Below are 22,318 nucleotides of genomic sequence, written 5' to 3'. Positions count from 1 at the left end.
TCCATGAGAACCCTGCAGTGTGTGATTTGAACCCTAGATGCCTGCCTACCACATATTTTGAAGCTAGCCCCTTCCATCGGCACTTCAGCCTAGTTACAGCATCATACTGTTTAAGACTAAAAGCTATCTTAGATAAATGACAATACTTGTGTGTTTTCCTTACTGTCTTCTTTTCAGGATTTTTCATGTGTTCAATAAACCCCCTGTGTTAATATCAGAAACTCACATTGTTCCAGCAACTCTGGTGTCGATGTGGGTGTTGTCCTCGTCATCAAGCTTGGCCATTCCAAAATCAGATATCTTGGCGTTCATGTCCTTGTCAAGAAGGATATTGGTACCTTTTATGTCTCTATGAACAATTTTGAGTGTCGACTCCTCATGCAGGAAAACCAGACCTTTCGCTATACTTACACATATCCTCTGCCTTGTACGCCAGTCTAGCTTCGTTGCCTTGATTTCCTTTGTCCCTGTAATCATCATGCATAACCCAACCCATCAATTTCTTCTTCACTAATTCTATTTATAAGCCATTAAAAGAACTTGTTTTCTTTCCCATTACTTTACATCAGATACTATGGGTGGGGAAGTGATCAGAGGCCTACCGAACAAAACATGCGCAAGGCTATTGTTTTCCATGTATTCATATACCAGCAACAATTGCTTCCCCTCAATGCAACATCCATACAATCTAACAAGATTTGGGTGTTGCAAAGCAGAAATCATGCCAATTTCGTTCACAAACTCACGATTCCCCTGTTTCGATTTCGCTGAAAGCTGCTTAACCGCAATCTGAGTGCCATCTGATAGTACTCCCTGCAATATGAGAATAATTTTAGACAGAAAATAAGTTCACTTAGGCCATTCCTTGATGCTTCGATAAGAAAAAAGAAATAATATAGTAGACAAGTAGCTAGATGAAAACAAAAATCTGTAATATACCTTGTAGACGCAGCCAAAACCACCTTCTCCAAGTTTGTTTGCTGGATCAAAGTCATTTGTTGCCGCTTTGATTTGTCTGAAGGTGAAGATACCAGTTAGCAGATCTAACCCAACAAGTTCTGCCCAAGGAACAAAGAGGATATGTAAGTTAGCAGATCTAACCCAACAAGTTCTGCCCAAGGAACAAAGAGGATATGTATATATTAGTTCTTCTGCATGAATGATTCATCAAAGGAAGAACACAGAAAGTTTTTGCAGTCCTACAAGGAAACACAATTGAGATTGCCAATTCCCATTGAAAAAACCATTGTTAGAGAGTAATATAAAACCATTCCTTTAGCTTCGCCATGCAGCTTAAACCTTTGGATTGAGATAGTTCTATGACAAATGTATGCATTCATGGATAGACATACAGCAAATAAGATGCAGAAAATTGCTTATTGCCGTCTTATTTTAGTGACTGGATTCCTCACTAGAATTTGCAAAATCAAATAAATGTATCAGCTGTACCTCGATCCCTCGATTTCCTTCCTCCCAAATGACCTTTCCACCAAAGAGTGGATAGAAATATGAGAATGAGGAATAATGGCAAAACCACAGCTCCAGCGACAATGAATCTCTTCCTCCTGCCTTTATCAGGTGGCTTGAAGTCTAGGCAGAAATAGAATTGCAGCAAGAGCAAGTATTGTCAGATCACAGTACTAATTATTCCTTCATTACCATGTCATTCCATTATATGTCAACCTACCAGATTCCACATCAATGGCTGATATTAGAGGACCATATATTCCTTTTGTGGGAGACCTTGTGGTTCCTTTCCCAGCCCAATGAAGGCGGATCTCTAAAGCTCCATTGGTTACAGGTGCTGTATAATTATAAATGTATACCTTATCTGTAAGGACTATGGACACCACTTATCTCCACATTGGTATGATATTGTCCACTTTGGGCCTAAGCCCTCATGGATTTGCTCTTGGGCTATACCCAAAAGGCCTCATACCAATGGAGATATTTGTCCATCCTTATATACCCATGATCCTCCCCATTTCTAGCCAATGTGGGACTTTGGTTGTATACCCAACAATCCTCCCCTCAAACAAAGGACCACCGAGCCTCCCCTCAAACTGATCATTCATCCGTCCACTCTCAACCAACCAGGATTCTTCATTCTCTACTTCACCGTGTTGGGGTCAGGACACGTCCATGAAGCATCCGGAGAGCACTACCTGACTTAAGAGTTTGCTCTTTCTAGGTCAACTCCTCTTCACCGTGTTGGGATCAGGACACGTCCATGAAGGGAGCACACCGCCTATCCAATAGAGCTGATCCATGGATTACATCGTGATTGGGGGCCCACCACCTTCTGTTCGGCATTCCGAGGATTCATCCATCATGGCTAACTCCGGGGCCTGGCTCTGATACCACTTGTAAGGACTATGGACACCACTTATCTCCACATTGGTATGATATTGTCCACTTTGGGCCTAAGCCCTCATGGATTTGCTCTTGGGCTATACCCAAAAGGCCTCATACCAATGGAGATATTTGTCCATCCTTATATACCCATGATCCTCCTCATTTCTAGCCAATGTGGGACTTTGGTTGTATACCCAACATTATCCACCCCTCCCGCTGCCTTCACTATATCAAAATCCTTCAGCACAACAATGTCCTGCGAGAACAATTCTTCAATTAAGCTGTCACCTATTGCATAAGGAATGAATCTATGATCTTTTAATTAATAGATACCTGAATATAAACATCAAATATCCGCCTTCCTAGACTGTAGTAGGATCTGTTATCCCTGATTACTATCTCTGCAAAGTGCAGCTTGATTTTGTAATTCCCATTTACCAGACAGGGAACGTGGTATGTGAGAGACAAAGGAGTGAGGCGTGCATTTGTGTACAATACAGAGTTGTCCATTCTGAGCATGGACTTGTTTTGTGCTATGTAGTTATCCAAGGAAGCAGGAACATCCCAGATATGTCCTGTGGTACTTGTTTGCCAATCCTCTCTTTTGGACGCATATTTTGCTGCACCTCCTGGCTCATTATCTGCTTCGTAGATGGTGTTTCCAATGGGGGCTTCTGGTCCCCCACAATTTATGTGCACTGAATATCGCTCTATTCATAGAAATAAAAATGGTCATGGCCACCGATATGATTAAACAAATTATAACACAAGAAATGTTAGGATCAGACCGTACGCTAAATCGGAGCAAACAGAACAGAAACTATTAAGATTTTGTGATGCAGGAGCATCCTTTTCCTCCTAGAGTGGAAATCGTGGTGGGACCCACAATGTAAATGCCCACATAATAGGACCTTTATATTTATTATCTAGTGAATATGGAAATAAGTTTGTCCGTTAACAGTTGTCTAGGCTTTTGTGATCAACTGGTTGTTTATTCCTACACCAGTTGAAGGTCTTAGATTCGATTTCTTTCCAGAGGAGGATGATGCAGAGCATCATCTTCCTCTTGGGATGGAAATCCTAGTGGTCGGATGCATGATGGGGTAGCCACACGCAAAAGGACCATTGAGTTTATGACTGAGATGCTATGATCCAACGAATATAGAAATAAATATATAGTCTAGGCTGACAGGTTGTTCCTGCATCATTTTTCTGTCTACTTCCTGGTGAAATGTAAAAGCGGATAGCTTTACAAATTTAAGAGTACCTTCAGAACAAGCACTCAGGCACTCAACAGGTTTCCTGGAAAGATTGGCCAGATAGAATCATCAGCTTATTTAAAAGAAATGACAGAGAAAAAGAAAATAAAATGATCTATGTTTTAGATATTTATCAAAGTAGAAGCTTACGAATAGTTCCCTCCCCAAGTACTTTTGAACAGATTTCTGGCAAGACAAGAAGTGTTAAGTTTTGTAGGTTATGAAGTGAACGGTGATGTCAAAAGAAGCAGACTTTCAAAATCAAAGGCAAGGCAAGGAAAATGAAATCAATCTTACAGTGTTTCTCTACATTTTGCTTCCGAAGTAAAATTGTTGTAAGAAAGATCGATTTCGCTGCACACAAAGATAGCTTCCTTAAACATTCAGCATGCACATGTTAGCTTTTGGTTGCTATCTCAATGCAGAAGAGATGAATAGACAGAAGAGATGAAGACAGTTGGGATATAAAGAACATGTCCTCACCTCACGTCTTTTCTGATTTTAACAGATAAAAATTCAATCCAAAACTATACAAATTTATTTTTATATGTTCATCTTCGTCACTGTAACCAAACACATTTTTGTCCCTACAATAACTAAATGAAACCTTAGATACAGTTTGAATATTCATGCACAGCTGTACTGAAAACTATCTGGCAACTGGGAAGGATAATCTGATTTCCAGCTTCTCATCAGTATAGCTCTTCAAAGACTAGGACATATTATTAAACCTACAGACACGCATCTGTTATAGGATAAGGGAAACCTGAAGTTTAAGCTTTTGGGTTGAGAATGTTCAGATAAAGGCGAACTGAAGTTGATCATTTCTGTCTTTCAGGGGAGAGTTAATGAATAAAATATTCAATAATTCTAATTGAGTAAAATGAAAATATATTACAAACAAAAATCTCAAAAATCATAATTTATATACAGAAATTAAGAAAAAACTAACATACTAGCGAGTATCTCTTTTCTCGATCCAATCTGGGATGGGCCCTGTAAGCATGTTCCTTGTAAGATACCTATGCAGAAAGTAAAAATTGTCATCTGGTTGAACATTTTTCCAAGGCTATCATTGTAAAAGACTGTCTGGAGGACAAGTTTATCATCATAATTGCTGTACTCTACCATGAGAATAACTTGAAAAAAGGATTGAGCTATCGGATCAGCTCTGGTCACCATTTTTATTAAAAAATAATAATTTTGTTGCATTCTTTTCACAAGATATTGACCCGATCAGGTTTGGACATGGTTTGGCCAGGTTGAATAGGTTTGACAGTTCAATGTCTTGTATGGTTCAATCCTGGATTTTCTTGGACCAGTTATCTTACTAGTTTAGGTTTAATAATTATGCTTTCATATGGCAAACATTAATTTCAGAAGGTAATATAATATAGTATACTTACATTTTCTCCAAGCTTTTTAGGACATCATAATTTGTTGGAAGAGGACCATTTAATCTGTTGAAACTGAGATCCCTGTTTACGAAAAGAAGGGGAAAAAAAGGGTAAAGACCATGGTTCATAATGCATTTTGGAAGTTATTTACAAATAATAATGTAGCTGCAATCTCTAAGTATCCATGAGATTCACACTTCAATCTTCATGTAGATGAATGACAGAATGGATGATATACAAGGGATAGAGTAAATTACAAAATTTTCAGCTGTGCCATTCTGGGCAAATATTTGGGAAAATTTCCTGACAAGTTGCAGTTGCTCAACATCCTGCAATATACATTAATTTCATGTCAGCTAAATATATACTGTGTTGTAAATTAAATTGATCCTGGTATGAGAGTATCAGCTGCAAGAATAACTCACAGATACTTAATGCCTGCTATAGATTCTAGGTTGGGAAACTCTGAACCATCTCCAAGTAAGTTGCTTATTTTTCTGCTCAATAGTAGGCAACAAAAAAATGTGAGATGTTCAGGATTAAAGTTGTAACTGAGACCATAAATTTAAAACAAATATCTTACAGATCAGTTAGATTAGTCAGGAGAGAGATGCTTAAAGGAATGGGTCCAGTGAAACCACCAGCTTGGATCTCTCTGTTAATACAAAATTAAAGGGGGATTAGGGTTCTGCTTCAGTGATGAGATTCAGAGCTTGTGGTAGAAACTAGTACATACAATGTATCAAGTTGTTTCCAGCTCTGAATAAAATCAGGTATTCTTCCAGTGAAGTTATTGCTGCTAAGCCTTCTGCATTCGCCGAACGGAAAACACAGAATCATGAAACTTGGAGAGTAAAGAGATGCATCTGTAATATCAAATACTGCAACGAATGAGTATGATACACAATAACCATGAGAAATGAGAACCTACAGTTCCTTCAATCCGGTAAGATTAGTGAGAGCCGGGGGCAACTCTCCAGTGAGATAATTGGCACTGAGAGTTCTGCAATCACAAAAGGAGAAAAACACTTAGCATTCAATAATCAGTTAGGACTTAATTTCTAATACAAAAGCTTGAATGAACTGACAGATTCTTCAGGTTAACCAAGCCTCCAAGCTCAGGGGGAACAGTTCCGGAAAACATATTGTCCTGAATGTTCCTGCATAAATGCCAACTCTCAGGATTGCTCCTGACTAAACAATTGAACAGATTTAAATATGAAAAAGAAAGACAAGAAATTGACTAGTAGAAAAATGCATACAGGTAACTAAGTGTGGTAATCCTTCCCAGATAGCTAGGAATTTTTCCCGTCAACCGATTCACGCCGACAGACCTGTTGTTTATACAATCTATTAATTATGAGTAAGCAATTCCTTGGCTAGAAAACATGAATGCAGAATTTTCTTACAATGTTTCCAGCTTGGTATTAGCCCATTCAGATGGTATATTGCCACTCAGGTAGTTGGCCCAAAGAACTCTGCAGAGCCGATAAAGTTCTAATAAAATCGAATCATACGATGCAAATTCACGGTGCTGAATCTGTAGAAACGTAATAATTTGAAGCACTGCTTACAGATGTTTAAGGTGTGGAAGTTTCTCGATAGCCTTTGGGAGAGTACCGTCTAGATCTTGCCTTTTGAGATATCTGCATTGCAAGAACACAGGGACCCATCAACTCCTCAATACAAGGTAAGAATTCAAAACTTTCAACCATTACAAATCAGCAATCATATGTCAGGAAAATACAAGACATAACTACAACTTTTATTACTTATTGTTTTTATATAATTTTACTGCTAATGAATTGCATCTGAATTTCTCAAAATAAAATTATTTTTTAACTCGAAATATAATGCATATTAGATGACATATTTTTTAAATATTTATACTATGATATATTGGATGATTTTGTTTTTTACAAATATTAAGACAATAACATATTGAATCGATCTTAGTTAACATGTCAAGTTTGTAACTGAGGATTATGTTAACTTTATAGAAAAAAATTAAAATAAATTATAAAGGTCAATTACTAATCAATTTAATGTTAAATGATAAAATAAAAAACAAAAAACAAAAAAAGCTACTCAAGTCAACCACGATCAACCTCCAAACCCACAACTCGAGTTATGAGATCGGGATAACTCAAAAGAAAAAAATTAAAAAAATATATGAAACTTAATTTCTAACCAACCCGATGTTAAAGGTTGAAATTGTACAAAAAATCAATTAAAAAACAACTTAAGTTGACCCGGGCTAATCTATTAAACTTGTAACATGGGACACAAGATAAAATAACTTCATAAAAAGCAAAAAAAATAAAATTATAAAGCTCTATTTTTAATACATCTAATGTTGAAAGTTGAAATCAAGAAAGAAAAAAACCAAATCATTTAGACCGTAATAACTCAACAGAAATCAAATTGAAAAAAACTAAAAAACTCGATTCTCAAAAAACCTAATAGTGAGGATAAAATTGAAAAAATAATTGTTGTTGAAGGGTTAAATAAAAAAATAACTAAAAAATGAACTGAATTAACCCAAGTTTACCTATCAAACCCATGATTTAGGTAATAAGATCGAGATAACCTCATAGAAATTAAATAAAAAAATGACTATTCCCAATTAAAAAAATATTAAATTTAGAAAAGATAAAAAAATTAAAAAAAAATCCGAGTTAATCTGTTAAACTTCAACTAGAATCATAAAATTGAGATAAATTTATAAAAAATATATAAAATGCCACTACCTAACATATTTAATGTTGAAATTTTTGAAAAAAAATTAAATACATGATATTGGTATATAACTTAATAAAAAGAATCGAGCAAAATTATGAAGCATTATGAGTGTGACTGCTTAACCACACAGTTAGTAATTTGTTAATTCCCTGGACTGGCCCCATCAGAATCCTTCAGACCTCAAATTAAAATTGAAAATAAAAGCATGGAGTGGTAAGTGAAGAGATATACATGGCAATAACGTGGCACGGTTCCCCAGGAAGTGAGCAATTGCAAACAACTTTATTTTCAGCTTCTAGCTTTCGAGGTAAAATTGTATCACTGCACAGTTTCATATTGCTATTCCAGCCTTTTTTGCCCAGTTGTGTTGCTACTTCAAGTAGAGCTTCCACTGCATAAATCAAAATTAAATCTCAACTTCTAATTCTGGGATGATTAGCTGGTGGCTTCTACAATGCCTTGCCAAGAAATGTTGGCAAAAAACACAGAATTAATTCTGTAAAAACAAAATCACTGCATGATGCCATTACTAACATGGTTACATAATCCGGCAATACAATCAAATTTGATGACTGCATTGTCGAGGAGTATATGTGATGCAGTGAGGATTTTGCAGGTAAAAAAACTCCTGCTAGAAGAAGGCATTACAAGTGTATGTCTTCCTCTAAACATTAAAGAATCTGCTCATCTTAACCAAATTAAAAATATATATATGTACCTTCATCAGGAGCAAGGCTCCCAACTTGGGCCTCCAAGTTAATTGCTCCCATGCAAAACATTAGTAACATAAGCATAAGTAAGCTAGATGGGATTCTGAAAATATCAGAGAGTGCAGTAGCCATCTTCCTTAGTCTGCAATCCACTTTGAGTTAGTAGGCTGCCTGGAGAGAGCTTTATGCATCTTTATATTTGACCTTTCAGGATGATGTGGGGTCTTTCTTACCTTGTCTTATATGCTTTCAGCCAGGCACACTATAACGTGTTGTTGGGCAGCCGACCTAATATTATTGAATTTGATTGGGCTGTTAGATATTTTTAATTTTATTTAGATTTTTTTATTTAATTTTTTTAAGAGAAAATAAATGTATCCTATTCTGTATAAAAATTAGGTAATGATAATTTTTTTTATTTAAAGTTGGATTGAATTTTCTTATTAAAATATGTTTGATTTTGCGTTTTAAAAATACTTTAAAAAAATTGAAATTTTTTATTTTTTAATTTAATTCAAGTTAATATTTTTTTTATGTTTTTGTGTTATTTTGATGTGATGATATAAAAAAATAATTTTAAAAAATAAAAAAATATTATCTCAATATATTTTTTAAAAATAATCATTACATAATAATATACTGGTTAGCATATTAACTTATGCTCCACAGTGGGTCAATACTAATTTTTTTTTAAATATAAAAATATTTAAATTAAATTAAAAGCATAAAATATATTTTCATTATCACTATCTCTAACTAAAATATTTTCTATAATATTATTATGAATAGAATATAACATAGCAGTGCCCACTACACTAACAACTAATTTATTACCCCCAAAGCGTGAGTCAATATTATAAAATGTGTCATAACCCAATTTTGACCCTTTGACTTTTAATTTAATTTTTACAGGGTTTAAAATGAAAAATTAAAAGATCAGAGATTTATTTCAATGAAAAGTGTGATTTGTCAACTTCCGTGAAAATTAAGGACTACAATGTGCTTTTATCATTTTATCTTTATCTTCAAGATAATCCCTATCTTCAAGATAATCTTTATCTTCGAGATAATCCTTGTCTTTAAGATAATGATAGTTATCCGCTTTCAAATTTGATTCTTAATCAAATTCAAACTTCAAAAAAGAGAATGAGTTTGATTGAAACTTGGTTTCTCACAAGCGAAGGGACTCTAGCACTATAAATACAGATCTCAGGGTATGAAAAAAGAGAGAAAGAAAGGGGGAAGAGGGGAGAACGATTAGAGAGAAAACCCTAAAAGACACACAAAAAAAAAACAGAACAGAGAGACACGCAGAAATAAAAACGCAGAGAGCAAGGGAGAAAAAGGGCAGCACACACACACAGTGACAAGAATTATCTTTGAAACTGTTTTTGTCCCTGCAAACAAAGGAAAGACCAGTATTCATTCAAAGAACATCACAATAAGCCGGCTCTTCATTATTGTTTCCTTCGTCATCTCAGGAGCTGCGGGAAAACTAAAGTATACGGGCACAGAATCAAAAGGAAACAAAGGAAAGCCGAAGAAGGAGAAGAGTAGAGGATGTAGTCGGCCAGCCAAAGCTTCGCCACCGTCTCCATCGCCTCGCAGACCAGGTAAGCAAGCTCTTCTTTATCAATTCAGCGTCTTTTACACTGTGCAAGTGAATTTTAATTCACTTGCACAGTGCTGCTGAGCCCAGCCGGGCTGGCTGAGCTATAAAAAAATAAAAAATTTAAAAACAAAAAAAAGGTTAAAAAAATAAAAAATAAAAAGTATGTATGCATGAATAAAATAAAAAAACAATATAAATTTATTGGTTTATTCACTGACGCCAGAGTCAAGAATAAAAATACCGGTTTAAATTTATATTATTCTTTCATTGTATTTTATTTTATTTAACTAGAAAAATAAAAAAGGAATGTGCATGCGTAAAAATAAATTTATTTTATTTGTTTATTCACTGGCGCCAGAGTCAGGAATATTAAAAATATGGATTTAAATTTATTTTTTTTTATAACTGCGTAATATTTACCAACGCCAGAGTTGGAGGTATCCGTAGTTGAATATTCACTGGCGACAGAGTCAGGAATATTATGAGCAAAATCATCATAACATAAAATAATAAATGTTTAGCAATTTGAGACAAAACCAGCAATGCAGTCTGCCTCAGGCAGAACGTTTAAGGGGTGATAATATCTTCCCTTTTACGTAACCAGTCCCGAACCATAGAATCTCTGTTGACCAGTTAGGGTTCCTAGTGACCATAATACTAGGTGGCGACTCCTTAAACAAAGACCATTCACCATCAAAGAACAAGATGCCAGAAATCCGTTCTTTTCCATGAAATAATTATTTTTAAGGCCGCCGCGATGTCAGGTGCGACAGAATGGCAACTCCACTGGGGACCTTAGGACTAAGGTCCCCAGTGGAGTTGCCATTCTGTCGCACCTGACATCGCGGCGGCCTTAAAAATAATTATTTCATGGAAAAGAACGGATTTCTGGCATCTTGTTCTTTGATGGTGAATGGTCTTTGTTTAAGGAGTCGCCACCTAGTATTATGGTCACTAGGAACCCTAACTGGTCAACAGAGATTCTATGGTTCGGGACTGGTTACGTAAAAGGGAAGATATTATCACCCCTTAAACGTTCTGCCTGAGGCAGACTGCATTGCTGGTTTTGTCTCAAATTGCTAAACATTTATTATTTTATGTTATGATGATTTTGCTCATAATATTCCTGACTCTGTCGCCAGTGAATATTCAACTACGGATACCTCCAACTCTGGCGTTGGTAAATATTACGCAGTTATAAAAAAAAATAAATTTAAATCCATATTTTTAATATTCCTGACTCTGGCGCCAGTGAATAAACAAATAAAATAAATTTATTTTTACGCATGCACATTCCTTTTTTATTTTTCTAGTTAAATAAAATAAAATACAATGAAAGAATAATATAAATTTAAACCGGTATTTTTATTCCTGACTCTGGCGTCAGTGAATAAACCAATAAATTTATATTGTTTTTTTATTTTATTCATGCATACATACTTTTTATTTTTTATTTTTTTAACCTTTTTTTTGTTTTTAAATTTTTTATTTTTTTATAGCTCAGCCAGCCCGGCTGGGCTCAGCAGCACTGTGCAAGTGAATTAAAATTCACTTGCACAGTGTAAAAGACGCTGAATTGAAAAGGAGAGCTTGCTTACCTGGTCTGCGAGGCGATGGAGACGGTGGCGAAGCTTTGGCTGGCCGACTACATCCTCTACTCTTCTCCTTCTTCGGCTTTCCTTTGTTTCCTTTTGATTCTGTGCCCGTATACTTTAGTTTTCCCGCAGCTCCTGAGATGACGAAGGAAACAATAATGAAGAGCCGGCTTATTGTGATGTTCTTTGAATGAATACTGGTCTTTCCTTTGTTTGCAGGGACAAAAACAGTTTCAAAGATAATTCTTGTCACTGTGTGTGTGTGCTGCCCTTTTTCTCCCTTGCTCTCTGCGTTTTTATTTCTGCGTGTCTCTCTGTTCTGTTTTTTTTTGTGTGTCTTTTAGGGTTTTCTCTCTAATCGTTCTCCCCTCTTCCCCCTTTCTTTCTCTCTTTTTTCATACCCTGAGATCTGTATTTATAGTGCTAGAGTCCCTTCGCTTGTGAGAAACCAAGTTTCAATCAAACTCATTCTCTTTTTTGAAGTTTGAATTTGATTAAGAATCAAATTTGAAAGCGGATAACTATCATTATCTTAAAGACAAGGATTATCTCGAAGATAAAGATTATCTTGAAGATAGGGATTATCTTGAAGATAAAGATAAAATGATAAAAGCACATTGTAGTCCTTAATTTTCACGGAAGTTGACAAATCACACTTTTCATTGAAATAAATCTCTGATCTTTTAATTTTTCATTTTAAACCCTGTAAAAATTAAATTAAAAGTCAAAGGGCCAAAATTGGGTTATGACAGTTGCCCCCTCTTTACAATGCTTACGGTGCAAATGCATTAGAAAATTTATTTTCTTTTGACTTTGTATAGTAAGTTTTGTAAAGAAGAATAATTGTGAAAGCCCTTCCTCTTTTCGTCCTTTTTTTTTCTCTCTTTTTTTTTGATTGATTTTTTTGCTTTTTTTTTTAAAATGGTCTAATTGTTCCAGGCGACCTGCCTGATAAAGAATAAAATACGAAAAGGGTTTCGCGAGTGGTCTAATTATTCCAGGCGACCTGCCTGATGATTGAAAAATACAAGGATTTTTTTTTTGTGATGGTATATTGTAATGGGTTACCGGCCCAGATGGTCACATTGTAATGGGTTACCTGCCCAGTATAGGATGGATGGTCACATTGTAATGGGTTACCTGCCCAGTATAGGATGGATGGTCACATTGTAATGGGTTACCTGCCCAGTATAGGATGGTATATTGTAATGGGTTACCGACCCAAATGGTCACATTGTAATGGGTTACCTGCCCAGTATAGGATGGTATATTGTAATGGGTTACCGACCCAGATGGTATATTGTAATGGGTTACCTGCCCAGATGGTATATTGTAATGGGTTACCTGCCCAGATGGTCACATTGTAATGGGTTACCTGCCTAGTGGAAAAATATGAAATTTTTTTTTTAATAAGACATGATAGGGCTCGAAGGCGCATTATTTAATAGATGGAAGCTCGAAGGAAATGAGGGCTTGAAGGTGCAATAAAAAGAAGGTAGGATAGGAAATGCACTACCTTTGATGGTCGAGGGCTCGAAGGCGCGCTCGAATAGAGGTAGGATAGGAAATGCACTACCTTTGATGGTCGAGGGCTCGAAGGCGCATTATTTAGTAGATGGAAGCTCGAAGGAAATGAGGGCTTGAAGGCGCACTCAAAAGAAGGTAGGATAGGAAATGCACTACCTTTGATGGTCGAGGGCTCGAAGGCGCGCTCGAATGGAGGTAGGATAGGAAATGCACTACCTTTGATGGTCGAGGACTCGAAGGCACGCTCGAATGGAGATAAGACGAGGGCTCGAAGGTGCGCTCGAATGAAGGTAGGATAGGAAATGCACTACCTTTGATGGTCGAGGGCTCGAAGGCGCGCTCGAAAAGAAACAAGACGAGGGCTCGAAGGCGCGCTCGAATGGAGATAAGATGAGGGCTCGAAGGCACGCTTGAAAAGAAACAAGATGAGGGCTCGAAAGCGCACTCGAATGGAGGTAGGATAGGAAATGCACTACCTATGATGGTTGAGAGCTCGAAGGTGCACTCGAAAAAAACTCAAAAGGAGGTAGGATAGGAAATGCACTACCTTAAGAGTGGAAACTGAAAGGTGGTGGAAAAATACAAAGATTTTTTTTTTGGTGGCCCAATTCTCATGGGCGGCCTGCCCAGGTTGAAAAATTCTCAAAAATGAAAAATTTTCAACAACAATTTTGATCTTTGGCCATTTCAAGTTGGCTTTTCACTTGATGGATTTTGTTGGAATTTTTTTTATATGAAGTTTGCAAAACTCATTGTCTAATGTCTCAAAGTTTAAATGATATGCATGCATCTTTACCTGATTTGAAATATAGGCCCCCCTATTTCTTCTTAGTCTTCTCGTTGCTTGGTTGGTGAGCTCTTGTTATCTGATTTGAGTCATCTTTGTTGTTTGGCTTTCTTGCCCACTCGAGTTAGCCTATATAAGACTTTTCCAAATTTGTTTGCATAACTCAGCCTTTGTGGTACCCATCGTGACCCACATGCTTGCTAAAGATTTTCGGACTCGTCAAATAATTTGAGAGGATCATTCATTACCCCTCGTCTCACTGCTAAAAACATTCGGTGTCACTAGCTGAAAGGATCAAACTTTCTTTTGTAAACCAACATGTCAACTTGTCTTGTTGTAAGGGATGATAGATTTTCCTTAAACACAATGTTGCTTGTACTGGTCATTGCCCCCAAGTGTGCTATGTCACTGACTTAGATGAAAAATGGTTTTAAGAGGCCATTCTCTCATTTGGTGAAGGAATATGGGTCTAGAATGAATCTTGAAATCTTGATCTTGCCTTTTGACAACAAAAATTGTTTTGATATGAATTTAAAACAATTTGCTTTTGAATCTTGCAACTCCTTGGTTATTTTCTTTCTTGAGAAAGAGATTATTTGCTCTTATGTTTGGCAATGAGGTCTTTGGTGAAAATATGTCATGAGATGACCTTTTGTTTCGAAGTGAAGGGGTCGAGAAAAAGCTCGAGGTTTTGTATGAGAAAAAAAACTTGTCCTTTTTTTTTTGAACATTTATTTTTATCAGCATGAATAATAATGAGTAGTTTATTCTTGATATCATGAATCTTATGAAAAAAAATATTCTTTGCATTTTGAGAGCATTGTTTATTGTTCTAGATTGCTTGCTTGCTTGATTAGAAAGGACTTCTATAGGCACGTAACATAGGCTGTGGTTTTTGGCTATGAAAGAAAAGGATTCATAAGGCTCAAAGAGTGTTTCAGGGTTTCAACGACTGAAGATCACAGTCAACAGTTTGACTCTTGACGTCATTCATATTTTCTTTTGCCGCTCTTATTTTATTTGCCCTTTTTTCTGTTTTTCTCTTTCATTGCTTCGCTAGAGCATACTCACTTTATCTTGGTTATCACTTTTTCTTGTGATTTGGGCATGCCCCCTAGCATTTGAGTTTCTTGGGCTCTTTTGCCTTTTGGCTTTCTCACGGCTTTATCATCTTTCTTGATCATTGAAATTTCACTTGCCCTAGTGTAGGGTGTGATCTTAGTCGGGATGTTTTTATGAAAGAAAAATTATTCAAGCTCAAAAAGGGATCGCAAGGGATGTACTTATTTCAGAATGTGAAAGGAATAACAAAGATGGCCTTTCCTCATTTCAAGCGCAAGCAGCCATGATCAATAAACTTTGACCTCATCTAGTATGATGGTTTAGTCTTTGCAAAGATGCATTTCATGAGTTATGAGCAACAAGTTCACTACATACCATTATTCATACATTTAAAAACACATTATTCAAGAGTCATGGGGTAAAGGTATTTATTCATTTCTTTTTTAGAGTTTGGTCATCTCTATGAAGGAGTTGCTTGATTCACTTGTCATTCTACAGGTAGAATGTCAAAAATATTGTTTTTGAATAAACATCAAATTATTTTTGAAATCAAAATGCCAGATCAATTTTTCAAAACTCCAACAGGGAAATTGATTTTGGTAAAAGAGATGAATTGCGTCTATGAGATTGTGCAAGGCTTCAAAGATGTGTTTGTGAGTCTTTATAAGAAAGCTCTCTCAGAAAAATGAATAAAGCTTAATCGTAAACACGATTGAATGACAAACTCATTATTTTCATTGAAACTTTGGAAAATAAATTCAACAACAAAGAACTTATGACAACATCTTAGGCTATGAATACTGGCATGATAACATATAAAAGGGCTAAACATTTAACAATCATTGATTGGAATTTCTGGAATCATTCATTCTCCTTGACAGGGGCATCTCTTCAACAGTCAATAATATCACCATAGCTTTATCTTCAAGATAGTTGATTTCTAGGAATTGGTGTGAAGCAATTAGCTATAGGAACGATAAGTGTCTTGGCAACCAACTTCAGTGAAACTGTTCTTCTCAGTCAGGTTAGCAATCTTACCTAACCCAATGGCTTGTTCAATCCTCTCAGCTATAACAACCAGGTCAGTGAAATTTTGTGTAGAGATTCTAACCAAGTATTCAAAGTACGGAGCTTTAAAGGTGTTGGAAAATAAACTAATCATCTCTTTTTCCAACATAGGAGGGTTAACTTGTGCAGCTACCTCACTCCATCTTCGGGCGTATTCCCTTATGAACTCCTCGTTGTCCTTCTCCATAGCTTGCAAGTTTAACCGGTCAGGACCCACGTCTATATTGAACTTATATTGCCTCATGAAGGCATCAACTAAATCCTTCCATTTTTTTACCTTGGTATTATCCAACCGCATATACCAAATGAGGGCAGCGTCACTCAAGCTGTCTAGAAAGAAATGAATCAGCAGTTTTTCATCATCAACCACCTCAGCCATTTTGTTGCAGTATGCTTTGAGATGAGTTATAGGGCATTGAGTTCCCATATATTTGACAAATTCTGGCACTCTAAACTTTTTGGGAATGACAACGTTGGGCACCAAACACATCTCAACAGCCTTTATAGGATCATATAGGTGAAGTCCCTCAAATGCCCTCATCCTTTGCTCTAGGGCAACCAATTTGTCCAGACCATCTTCTTTTACCATCTTTCCCTTTTGAGATTCCTTCTCTATAGAATCAATGGTTAAAGGCGTTCTCGTAGGGTATGCTGGTTGGAAATGCATGGCTTGTTGAAAATCAGATGACAAACCGTTTGCCCCCAGATTCTGTGGATTGAAGGGATTTATGGGCATAGGTTCAGGCTGAGTTATATATGTTGCTTTTCCAGATTTGTCTTTCAAGGCCTGTTCGAGTAGACTAGTAAGCCTTGCGACTTCTTCTCTAAGATTGTCGACCTCTTTTTGGTGTTGTGCTTCCAACTGGGCTCTTTCTTCGTTTTCTATTTTTCTTTTTCTCGAACGAGTGTTATAAATGGGTTTCAATGGGGGACTTATATTTCACCTGGAGTGCGGTATTATGACAGGTCATAATTGTATGTTCCAACATGCATGAAGATGAATACAACATTTGGGTATGGATTTGCCTTTTGGGGGGTGACATAACGATCGTTATTCTTTAAATGTGTGGTCAGATCCGAATCCGATATTCATTGCAATGCCGAGAGGAGATCTGTTTAGCGTTTTGTCATCTGAGCTTTCAGCCATATTCTTGGTGTCTTTCACTAAGCATCTAATGTCTTTGAGTAGCGGTATCTCACCGACATCCAGTCTAGGGCAGTCTCCTCGGTCATTTGCAAGGATTCAGACTCGAATCCATACTCAACAGTTGTTATCTTAGGAATGTCGGTCATTATGTCACCCAAAAGCACGTTTAAGCTTATCTCAATGAATTTACGCAGGGATTAACCTAAAGGATAGGTTCTAGTCATTAAATGCATCAGGGTAGTTTTGCTATCTAGTCTCAACGGTCTTTCGCATGCTCAGTGATCGCCCTTGAAAGGTTGATATGAGGTTTACAAGCAGCGTGAAGATAGAGGCCCTGAGTAATATCAGTTTGGCATATCGACCACTGTCGAGCCAACAATCATGTGAGAGTTGGATAGTTTCGCGAGCCTTACCCAGGCTAAAGCCATTGGGGTGCCGTTACTCTTCCACTTATCTTAAAGTTGATACCACACGTATTTAAAAATGAGATAAGTGATGCGTGAAGACCTTAGATCCATATCCAATATCTATGCATGATAAACATGAAAAAAATGCATGCTAAAACAATAAAAAGAGCAAAAATAAATAGATAGATAAATAAAACCTGATAAACTCAACATAGCCACAACAAGGAGAGAAAAAAAATAGTACAACAAATATAGTTTAGCAATAAAAAAGACAAATAGCAAAGCTTAGTCCTAAGGTCCCCAGTGGAGTCGCCATTCTGTCGCACCCGACATCGTGGCGGCCTTAAAAATAATTATTTCATGGAAAAAAACGGATTTCTGGCATCTTGTTCTTTGATGGTGAATGGTCTTTGTTTAAGGAGTCGCCACCTAGTATTATGGTCACTAGGAACCCTAACTGGTCAACAGAGATTCTATGGTTCGGGACTGGTTACGTAAAAGGGAAGATATTATCACCCCTTAAACGTTCTGCCTGAGGCAGACTGCATTGCTGGTTTTGTCTCAAATTGCTAAACATTTATTATTTTATGTTATGATGATTTTGCTCATAATATTCCTGACTCTGTCGCCAGTGAATATTCAACTACGGATACCTCCAACTCTGGCGTTGGTAAATATTACGCAGTTATAAAACAAAATAAATTTAAATCCATATTTTTAATATTCCTGACTCTGGCGCCAGTGAATAAACAAATAAAATAAATTTATTTTTACGCATGCACATTCCTTTTTTATTTTTCTAGTTAAATAAAATAAAATACAATGAAAGAATAATATAAATTTAAACCGGTATTTTTATTCCTGACTCTGGCGTCAGTGAATAAACCAATAAATTTATATTGTTTTTTTATTTTATTCATGCATACATACTTTTTATTTTTTATTTTTTTAACCTTTTTTTTGTTTTTAAATTTTTTATTTTTTTATAGCTCAGCCAGCCCGGCTGGGCTCAGCAGCACTGTGCAAGTGAATTAAAATTCACTTGCACAGTGTAAAAGACGCTGAATTGAAAAGGAGAGCTTGCTTACCTGGTCTGCGAGGCGATGGAGACGGTGGCGAAGCTTTGGCTGGCCGACTACATCCTCTACTCTTCTCCTTCTTCGGCTTTCCTTTGTTTCCTTTTGATTCTGTGCCCGTATACTTTAGTTTTCCCGCAGCTCCTGAGATGACGAAGGAAACAATAATGAAGAGCCGGCTTATTGTGATGTTCTTTGAATGAATACTGGTCTTTCCTTTGTTTGCAGGGACAAAAACAGTTTCAAAGATAATTCTTGTCACTGTGTGTGTGTGCTGCCCTTTTTCTCCCTTGCTCTCTGTGTTTTTATTTCTGCGTGTCTCTCTGTTCTGTTTTTTTTTTGTGTGTCTTTTAGGGTTTTCTCTCTAATCGTTCTCCCCTCTTCCCCCTTTCTTTCTCTCTTTTTTCATACCCTGAGATCTGTATTTATAGTGCTAGAGTCCCTTCGCTTGTGAGAAACCAAGTTTCAATCAAACTCATTCTCTTTTTTGAAGTTTGAATTTGATTAAGAATCAAATTTGAAAGCGGATAACTATCATTATCTTAAAGACAAGGATTATCTCGAAGATAAAGATTATCTTGAAGATAGGGATTATCTTGAAGATAAAGATAAAATGATAAAAGCACATTGTAGTCCTTAATTTTCACGGAAGTTGACAAATCACACTTTTCATTGAAATAAATCTCTGATCTTTTAATTTTTCATTTTAAACCCTGTAAAAATTAAATTAAAAGTCAAAGGGCCAAAATTGGGTTATGACAAAATGTATATATAAGAACTGACTTAAAAGTACAACTTTGTCTGTACTAGACATCTTGTGCCTTTCCATTTTTTGTCTAGTCAACGGGAAGTGTAGGAGGTCAAAAGTAATAATAAATATCAATGGGAAATTGGAGAGGAAGTATCCGAACTAAGGAAGAAGAATTTTACGGGAAATTGCGACTGAACTTGCTCCCTAACATAATGACAATCAACTTCGATGTGTTTGGTTCGTTCATGAAATACTGGATTAGAAGCAATATGCATTGCGGCTTGATTATCGCAGCAAAGAGACATAGGTTGAGGGTGAGAGACACCTAAATCAGTTAACAATGCTTTCAGCCATATAATTTCAGATGTAGTGGAGGTCATGGCGCGATATTCAGCTTCAACGTTGGAACGAGCAACGACTAATTGTTTTTACTTTTCCATGAAACTAGATTTCCTCCAACAAAGATACAATACCCCGTAGTAGATTTGCGATCAAGAGTATTTTCTGCCCAATCTGCATCAGTGTAACCGAGTATCTTTGTGTGACCATGGTTTTGCATAAGAATTCCACGTCCAATAATGCCCTTGAGATATCAAAGAATCTGTTTGACGATCATCATATGGGCTGTAGTAGGGGAGTGCATGAATTGGCTTACAATACTAACCAAATGACTCAGATCAGGCCGTGTGATTGTAAGATAAATAAGCTTGCCCACCAATTTTTTAAAAAGCTGAGGTTGATCAAAAGAGTCCCAATCCAAAGTCAGCTGAAGTTTGCTATCCAGAGGTGTCTTTGTAGGTTTGCAATCAAGCATATCAGCTTCACGCAATAAATCCAGCACATATTTGTGTTGATTCAAAAACAATCCTTTGTGAGAAGTAGCCATCTCTATGCCAAGAAAATATTTAAGAACACCAAGGTCCTTAATAGCAAATCACTGATGAAGAATACTCTTAAGATTGGTAATAGCTGCATGATTATTACCAGTAATAATAAGATCATCAACATAAATTAAAACCACCAACCTTTCATCAGGCTTGATACGAACAAATAGCGAGTGGTCAACATTGCTTTTGGTGAACCCAAGTTCAGTGAGTACAGTGCTCAACTTAGCATACCAAGCACGGGGAGACTGTTTCAAGCCATAGATAGATTTATGCAATTTGCAGACCAACTTTGGATCATTACTCTGAGGATGGCCGGGTGGTAACTTCATATACACTTCTTTTTGGAGGTCGACGTGTAAAAAGGCATTCTTGATGTCCATTTGAGATAAAAACCAGCCATGATTTATAGCAATTGAGAGCAGAGTTTGAATGGTGTTCATTTTTGCAACTCTGAGGATGGCCGGGTGGTAACTTCATATACACTTCTTCTTAGAGGTCACCGTGTAAAAAGGCATTCTTGATGTCCATTTGTAAAAACCAGCCATGATTTATAGCAGCTGAGAGCAAAGTTTGAATGATGTTCATTTTTGCAACTGGTGCAAAATTTTCCTTGTAGTCTATGCCATATGTTTGAGTGAAGCCTTGGGCGACCAATCTTGCTTAATGTCTTTCAATGGAACCATCTGTCTTGAATTTGATCTTGTATACCCAACGACTTCTAATAACCTTTTTATTCTTTGGAAGTGATACAATACTCCAAGTGTGATTGGCATCCAAAGCTTGAAGCTCCTCGTGCATAGCCTTCTGCCAAACAGTTTGATGACAAGCTTCATGAAAACTACATGGTTATATTGCGTTGGCGATAATGCTAAGATAAGCTCCATAAGATGAAGACAATCTATGATAGGGTAGAGCATTGGTTACAGGATGCTTCACTGTATACGTCACATAATCATGAAGCCTGGATGATGGTCTACGGTTACGAATAGGATTATGCTTGGAGGAGGAATGAAGGTGCTCCTGATGTTCAATCTGCAGATCAGCCCCCTCTGTTGTGGCCGGAATAAGATCGGTATGGATGTCCATTCCTGCATTACAGTAAGACTGTTCTGGGCAATATGCCTCGACTACTGGAGTTGGCAATGGAAATAAAGCTGATGAAGACTCCTCCTGATTAATGATCTCACTGGAAGAGGAATAATAAGATGTGTGTTCATCAAACCAAACATCCTTGGTAACAACAAGCTTATGAGTGGTGTGATTATAACACTTATATCCCTTTTGTGTTGGATAATAGCCCAAGAACATACATTTGACTGCTCTATGATCCAATTTGTCACGCTGAGAGGATGGAATGTGCATATAACAAGAACAACCAAAGACTTTAAAATGTGATAGAGATGGCTTCTTCCCTGTAAATAACTCAGCTGGAGAAATAAACGTTAGATTTTTACTAGGCAATCGATTTACAAGGTAGGCAGCTGTGAGTACCCCTTGAGACCAAAATATTTTGGGAACATGCATTTGAAACATCAGTGATCTTGTTTTCTCTAGTAAGTCTTGGTTCTTTCGCTCTACTATTTTGTTTTGTTGTGGAGTATGGACACAACTAGTTTGGTGAATAGTGTCATGCATGCTCAAGTATTGTATCATGATATTGGACATATATTCAAAGCCATTATCTGATCGTAGAATTTTGATTTTGGATAAGAATTGAGTATGAATCAAATGATGGAAATCTTGAAATACAGTGGCAACTTCACTTTTTGCTTTTAACAAATATAGCCAAGTAAAACGAGAGAAATCATCAACAAATGTAACGAAGTATTTATAACCATCAAAAGACTTAACAACTGGTCCCCAAACATCGGAATTAACAAAATCAAAGGTTTAACTGAATAAGATATGGAAGAAGGAAATGGTAAACGAGTAGATT

General features: G+C 36.6%; 1 protein-coding gene across 1 annotated transcript in view; it reads right to left on the bottom strand.

Moving 5' to 3' along the window:
• LOC133668487 (probable LRR receptor-like serine/threonine-protein kinase At1g07650) overlaps positions 1-22,318 on the bottom strand; it is a 57,120-nt gene that overhangs the window by 892 nt on the left and 33,910 nt on the right. Inside the window, exons 3-20 of the mRNA XM_062088365.1 lie at positions 6,100-6,171; positions 5,943-6,014; positions 5,748-5,819; positions 5,595-5,666; positions 5,437-5,508; positions 5,269-5,340; positions 5,021-5,092; positions 4,571-4,636; positions 3,912-3,968; positions 3,765-3,800; positions 3,623-3,657; positions 2,689-3,065; positions 2,555-2,611; positions 1,688-1,826; positions 1,447-1,590; positions 940-1,061; positions 603-813; positions 227-467 (exon numbers count right to left, since the gene is read on the bottom strand). Of these exons, the coding sequence (XP_061944349.1) occupies positions 227-467; positions 603-813; positions 940-1,061; positions 1,447-1,590; positions 1,688-1,826; positions 2,555-2,611; positions 2,689-3,065; positions 3,623-3,657; positions 3,765-3,800; positions 3,912-3,968; positions 4,571-4,636; positions 5,021-5,092; positions 5,269-5,340; positions 5,437-5,508; positions 5,595-5,666; positions 5,748-5,819; positions 5,943-6,014; positions 6,100-6,155 (1,973 nt within the window). The 5' untranslated portion in view covers positions 6,156-6,171. The remainder of the gene's footprint in view (positions 1-226; positions 468-602; positions 814-939; positions 1,062-1,446; positions 1,591-1,687; positions 1,827-2,554; positions 2,612-2,688; positions 3,066-3,622; positions 3,658-3,764; positions 3,801-3,911; positions 3,969-4,570; positions 4,637-5,020; positions 5,093-5,268; positions 5,341-5,436; positions 5,509-5,594; positions 5,667-5,747; positions 5,820-5,942; positions 6,015-6,099; positions 6,172-22,318) is intronic.

The sequence above is a fragment of the Populus nigra genome, chromosome 11 (assembly GCF_951802175.1).
Source record: "Populus nigra chromosome 11, ddPopNigr1.1, whole genome shotgun sequence".
NCBI lineage: Eukaryota > Viridiplantae > Streptophyta > Magnoliopsida > Malpighiales > Salicaceae > Populus > Populus nigra.
This window is presented reverse-complemented; position numbering and strand designations above follow the sequence as displayed.